Here is a 6,794-nt window from a genome sequence, read left to right as displayed (position 1 = left end):
AACATTGCTTTGCGCCAAAAGACCCAATATACTTGAGAGCTTTTTAAAGCCTTTTGCATATGACAATGCTGGATACACGCACACTTGCAAAGCACCCCACCCCCACCCCAATCACTCCTTCACATATTGAAAAAAGTTACACATATCGAGCATATGAAGTTTAATGATACACATTCAGCATGCAAGTATTTATACAAAGGTACCTCTGACACCCTTCATTGCATCATAAGAGATTGGTAAAAACTTATATATCAAAATACTAATTGCAATATAGTACTCAATAGAGAAGCAAGAGCTAAAGACCAAGAATTATATAAGCAATACTAACAACAAGAACAAACCCAGTATATTCACATTTAGCGAGGTCTGGGGAGGGTAAGTATATGCAGGCCATACCATACTACCTTAGAGGTGAGACAAAGGATTGTTTCCTATAGACCCCTGGCTCAAGATAAAACAATCTAAACAAAGAATAGTAAAAGGACAAGACACAATAGAAATCACCACACCTAATAAAACCATACACCAAATTCACCAAATAATACAACATCCTGAAGTAATAATAACCTTCTACCCTAATCTGCTTCCTCCATAACTTCCTATCCTCGGTAAGCTGTAGTTGCTCCATATCCTGCCTAATCACCTTCCACCATTATTTCTTCGGTCTACCTCTACCTCGCTTGAAACCATTCCTAGCCAACCTCTCACACCTCCGCATTGGGGCATCCGTGCCCCTCCTCATCACATGACCTAACCATCTCAACCTCACCTCCCTCATCTTGGCTCCCCCTGGCTCCCCCTGAAGCCACTCTCACCTTATCACGAATAACCTTATTTCTAATCCTAAGCAATACTCCTTTTTATTTTCCCAAACTAGCAACAAACAAGATCCTCCTCCTGTTCTTCTCTTTTTTTGCACCATTACTAGCAATAATTAATATTCACATAATTCCAACTCAATCTGTTAGTCGCCAGAAGAGAAAACTCTAAGCTGATGCAGTTCTCCCTTTCCACGAAAAGTACACTACCTAGCCAAAGGGCACAGCGAACCAACAAAAACTAATCCATGTTACTCCAAGGATTAAGCAGGAGTGTGGAGAGGCAAGTTTATAATTGTAACAACAAATTTAACTTTTGCTACAGTATTCCATAAACTGATAAAGATAAGAGTCTATTTCAAATCATCTCACAAAACCAGCAAATGTTGCTTATCAACCCAGACAAATTATTATGTGTCTTTTAGAATCAAGATAGTCTTAGACACCCATTGTACTTTGCACCTGGCCTTCAACTAAAACAAGATTGTATATTCTCTATGATAGAACTTGCTTCAAAAATCATGTCGAATAAAAGATATACAGCAAAATTGAATGGAAAAGAGACGGAAGATGAAAGCCTTAATGTCGAACCACAAATAAGAGTCCTCCTCTTAACTGCAATAACATACCACGCCTGTCTAAACAAAAAAGCAAGCAAGACCTTTTGACAATTAAAAGGATTTGACAATAGTCCAAATAATTCTTAAAGCTTGTATAACTCAAGTTTGTCCCCGACTGAGACCATTATTTGTCTAAATAATTACATAAAAATACCAAGGGAAGAGGAAAAAGTTTCCGTTGTGGTACTGTAGATCTCTCACATCCTTTCAACACTCTTCCTCTTGTTCTGCCATATGCATATCAGGTAAAATTCTGTATCTCGTCCAACTCAGAATGATAATATTGGAACTGTCATTTAAACATATGAATCAAAAACAACTATGCTTAGCGACAACCATCCTTACACACGAACACAAGCAGACATTCAGACGAACAATAGCAGGTCAGGATATTCTTACAACCATCTTGTTCTTTTTCCCTGCAGACAAAAGGATAACTTTGTCATCCACAATGTCACCTGCCTCAATCTTCTTACTCTCACTATCAACTTTGGTATTATTCAAGTAAAGTCCCCCTTGCTTAAGCATTCGTCGTGCAGCTGATTTGCTTTCAAGCAAACCACTGGACACACAAAGATCCAAGATCGGTATGTTTAATACCTGATCATAATTCATGGAACAAGATGGAACATCAGCTGCAATACCCTCAATTGTTTTCCAATCCAATTTGGTATCGGCATTTCCAGGCTTCAATGCCTCTGTAGCCTTAAGAGCCTCTTCCAACCCCTCTTGTCCATGAACAAACCGCGTAACCTCCTCAGCCAGCCTACGTTGAGCTGTGTTGGGAACATATCCAGGTTTTCCCATATCCCTCTCAATCTCCGCAATCTCTTCGATGCTCAAAAACGTAAGAATCTTAAGAAACCTCACTACATCATCATCCGGGACTGAAAAGAAGTACTGATAAAACTTATATGGCGACAAAAGAGAAGGCGATAACCAGATTGCACCATCTTCTGATTTTCCAAACTTAGTACCATCACTCTTGAGAAGCAAAGGAAACGTAAGCCCGTAAACAGCCGGAACATTGCCAGCGACACCTCCATTTTCGGAATTTTTTCCAATAATCCTACGAATAAGGTCAGTACCAGCAGTAATGTTACCCCATTGATCACTACCACCAATTTGCACATTAACACCTTCCTTTTCATACAAATGCACAAAATCATAACCTTGTAAAAGTTGATACGTAAACTCAGCATAACTCATCCCTTGCTCCGCATTTTCCAACCTTTTCTTCACACTTTCCTTCGACATCATCGTTCCAACTCTCGCATACCTCCCTACATCCCTCAAAAAATCCAAAAACTTCACGTCCTTCCACCAATCATAATTATTCAAAATTTCTACCTCTCCGGCATTTTCACAAACATTTGGTGTGCATTCCAAAATCTTCTTAACAATCCCACCAATCCCATTCACATTCTTCTCAAGTGTAGCTAAATCAAGTTCGGGTCGTTCTATACTCTTCCCAGATGGGTCACCGACCCGACCCGTAGCACCACCAATAAGCGCAACAGCATTATGGCCACAACGTAAAAACCAAGAAAGCACAATTATACCTAAGAGATTACCAAGGTGTAAGCTTTCGGCAGTCGGGTCAAACCCACAGTAGACTTTTAATGGACCCAAATTCGGGTCGCGAAGGGAGTCGCTAGTTACTGATTCTAATAGCCCTCGTTGTTCAAGAATGTGGAGGATATTGGGTGGGGTTTTACTGTTCGAGTTGTGAAAAGTTTCGTCTTGTTGGGATGTGGTTAACGGGGAGACAGAACAAAAGGGGCGACAGGAAGGAGGGCAGGTATTGGGGAGGAAAGGGTAGGTGGGTATTGAGAGTTGTCTAAAGAAAGAGGGAGTGAATGGTCGTTGAGTACCGTTAACGAGGAAAGAGCGTAGGCCGGAGTTAATGGCGGCGGCGGCCATTTTTTATGTGTGTTGAGTGTTGCTCTTTTATGGTTCCCTGTTTTATTATCTGCTTTGGGTGAATGTGAGTCTAGCTGGAAACACACAGTTCTTGGACCCGAAGGCGAAGACCATTGTGCGCGAGTGCTTTTTTTATTTTATTTTTTTATATTTTTAACTTATTTATTTCGTAGTGATATTGTCTTTTTCATATCTCATTTATAAAACTTTACTGAGTATGTTATTATTTTATATTTTGGAATACAAAATTAAATAAAATGCTTGAGTAGGCTTTGGCCATGATTTTTTTTTCCAAAAAAGAAACGCCTTATTTTGAAATTTTAAAGTTGAAATTTGAATTGTATTTGATCATACTATGTAGCCGTTTGAATATGAAAATTATTTTTTTCTAGAGTTGTTGTTGGAGTTGTGTTTGGTCATGTCTCTTAGAAAAAAAATTTAGACTTTTGAAAAATCTTTTTTAAATATAATTTTATGCCCTCAACTTTTAAAAATTATCAAAATCACTCAACTACTAATTTACCTACTACATACAACCAAATATTGAGAAAATAATTTATATGTCTTTAATTGATAAAATAATTAACAACAAACTAATTATTATGATTGTTATTCTTCTAAAATTTGAATAAAAATATCAGAAACACGAGCTAAATAAGTTTATCTAACCATAATCGATTGGATAGAGTAAATATATTTTGATAAATATGATTGATGGATATAAATGTATTTTATATATTCTTAAATTTGTTGATGAAAATTCTTAATTACTTTCACTTGGAATAATTATTTTATTGAATTTGATCATTTTAAAAAAAAATTACGGATGAATTATTTCTGAATAGATTAGTGCTAATTTTTTTATTTTTCTTTATTGCTGATATTGATTTCCATGAATATTATTATATCGTAAATATGGATCGTTATGTTATGTTTGATATGCAACTTTATTGACCACTTTTTAATAATTTATTAAAATTAAAATAGTCATTATATGACATATACAGAAAATTAGAATGGCAAGAAAAAAATATTAAATTTCTCACTTTTAAATAATATGATGTACTAGACCTTATATTTCTATAATAAAGTTCATTTAAAACAAAGTTGATATATTTTCGCCATAGATTGCCATTTATTATTTTTACTTCGCGTTAGTAAATTTTGGTTAAAACAAGAAAAAGAGATTAGAATATCTGTAACAGTTAAAAATTATGTTGTACCATAAAAAACAAATAATAATTTTTCTCTTGGTGGTTGGTTGTAGTTATAAGAGGTGTTAGTGTAAAAATTTAAAAATTGACATTATTTATAATAATAATGAAAGTTGAAAATGAGAGTGAAAAAATGTGAAAACAACAAAAAGTTGTTTTCACTTTTTGGAATCCAACTCTGAAATAATTTTTTAAATTTTGATGGCTAGACACCATAATTTTCGGAAAAGTGAAAAAAGTGAAAAAAATCCGGAAAAAAGGAAAAAAAATTATGGCCAAACGGGCCCTATATATTTTAAAAATCATAATATATGATTTAAAATGAAATATGATTTAAATAAAGTTATTTTATGAAATAAAAAAATTAGTATTTTTTCCCAAAAACAAAAATTTAAAAAGTAAAAAAGATTTTGGTTGTTTCAAATTTCAAATACAATTTTAAATTGTATTCGAAATTTTCATTATCAAATACTAATTTTCAAAAAATAAAAAGGATGAAAACTTTTCATTGCCAAAGGGGTCCTAAATCTGTTCAGAGAAAAAAATATTCATATAATTTCATTGATGATCATCAAATTTATTCTTTGTAATAATAAAGTCATAAAATTATTTTCGGAATATAAAGTCACTAAATTAAATATTGATAAATTTCAAGTCGGTGTTCATGAATGCGCTCACATCGTTGCATAATGTGATTATGCGAAGCGATGCGAGCTCCTCTCGTTACGTGTGGCTGATGCGAGCACATCATATTGATTTTATTTCTAGGGTCGATTTCAAATAAAAAAAATAGTAACTTTGTGTTGATTTTATATTTAGGATCAATTTTTTTTTTTTTAAAAAAAGAAGATTCTACTACGGTGACTACTACTGCTGTAATTTTTTAAGATTAACTTTGAAATCCACTAGTGCAACTTCTTCTTCATTGTGCGACTACCACTACTATGCCTTCTTCTTCATTGCTTCACTTCAATGATGCATTCTTCTTCACTGCTTCACTTCAATAATTATAAAATAAATTTTGGTTATAACATGGTATTCGTAACACTTACATCTGAAACATGAAATGTTATAATTAGCACGTCATCATTTTGAAATCGTATACATAGTACGTATGAAAATTTTACTATACATCTATGTTTTTTGTTACCCAGCTTGTTTAAATAAATTCACGAAATACATGTCACCTCTTACTAGAAACAGATAACAGGTAAAAGAGTGTCCAAAGAGACTAGCAACAGGTATTATGTAACTCTATTCACCAAAAGTATTCAAAGAGACTAGAACATATGGAAAAAGATTACCTAGTGTTTGTCTGTGTTGAAAATTGAACATGAGATCTAATGATGTACATTCCACTTCATTGAACCACTAGGCTACATCCTTGAGTGCATTATGGTTAAACATAAATGATAACAAAAATATTAAAATTAAAAGAGAAAAGACATCTTTCCCCCTCTGAACTTGTCCTCCAAACTCACTTTAACACTTAAAACTCAACTTCCGTCTATTTACCCTCCTTAATATCTTTAAAGTGTATTTGTTTGACCCCTAAAGCTGACGTGACATTTTTTTTAAAAAAGGGGCGCGTTGATTTATTAAAAAAATTAATTTCAGTAATCTTATATTTAAAATATAATAATTTTTTTTTAAAAAAATTAAAATAAAATTAAAAAAAATGAACACTTTTTTCTTCTTTCTTCTTCAAATCATCATCAACAACAACACTCAAACCTCCATTAACACCCTCAAATTTTTTTCACTTTCCTCCATTAACAACACCACCCAAGAACAACACTTTCCTTTAATTTTTTTCACTTGCCTCCATTAACAACAACACCAAGAACAACACTTTCCTTTAATTTTTTCACTTTCCTTCATTAACACCACCCAATAACAAACATGAAAACACTATTAAATAATTTTTTCCATTGAACATCATCTCAACCTTCAATCCAACTCCCTCAAAATTTAAATAAAAATTAAATTTAAATTGATGATTTTATTTTTGAATCACTTATCGTCAATGAGATTTCTTTTGATTTTTACTTTTGATTTTTTTTGTTAATAAGACAATTTGAAAAAATTAATTTTAACTTGATGAAAGTATTTTTGTGTTTGAATAAGAAAAAAAAGAGTGGGGATGGGGGGCTGGAAGGGTGGGGTAGGGATGGAGCTGAAAGGGGAGAAAGAATGCCGGGGGGGGGGGGGGGGGGGGG

At 33.6% G+C, this 6,794-nt stretch overlaps 1 protein-coding gene across 1 annotated transcript; it reads right to left on the bottom strand.

Annotated features, from left to right (window-relative positions):
• Positions 1-1,389: 1,389 nt before the first annotated feature.
• Positions 1,390-3,521, bottom strand: LOC107877813 (tyrosine--tRNA ligase, chloroplastic/mitochondrial). The gene has a single exon (XM_016724561.2). The coding sequence runs from the start codon at positions 3,359-3,361 to the stop codon at positions 1,823-1,825; it is 1,539 nt and encodes a 512-aa protein (XP_016580047.1). The 5' UTR covers positions 3,362-3,521; the 3' UTR covers positions 1,390-1,822.
• Positions 3,522-6,794: the final 3,273 nt, after the last annotated feature.

This window comes from Capsicum annuum, chromosome 7 (assembly GCF_002878395.1).
Source record: "Capsicum annuum cultivar UCD-10X-F1 chromosome 7, UCD10Xv1.1, whole genome shotgun sequence".
Taxonomy (NCBI): domain Eukaryota; kingdom Viridiplantae; phylum Streptophyta; class Magnoliopsida; order Solanales; family Solanaceae; genus Capsicum; species Capsicum annuum.
Note: the sequence above shows the minus strand (reverse complement) of the source record. Positions and strands in the feature narration are given on the sequence as shown.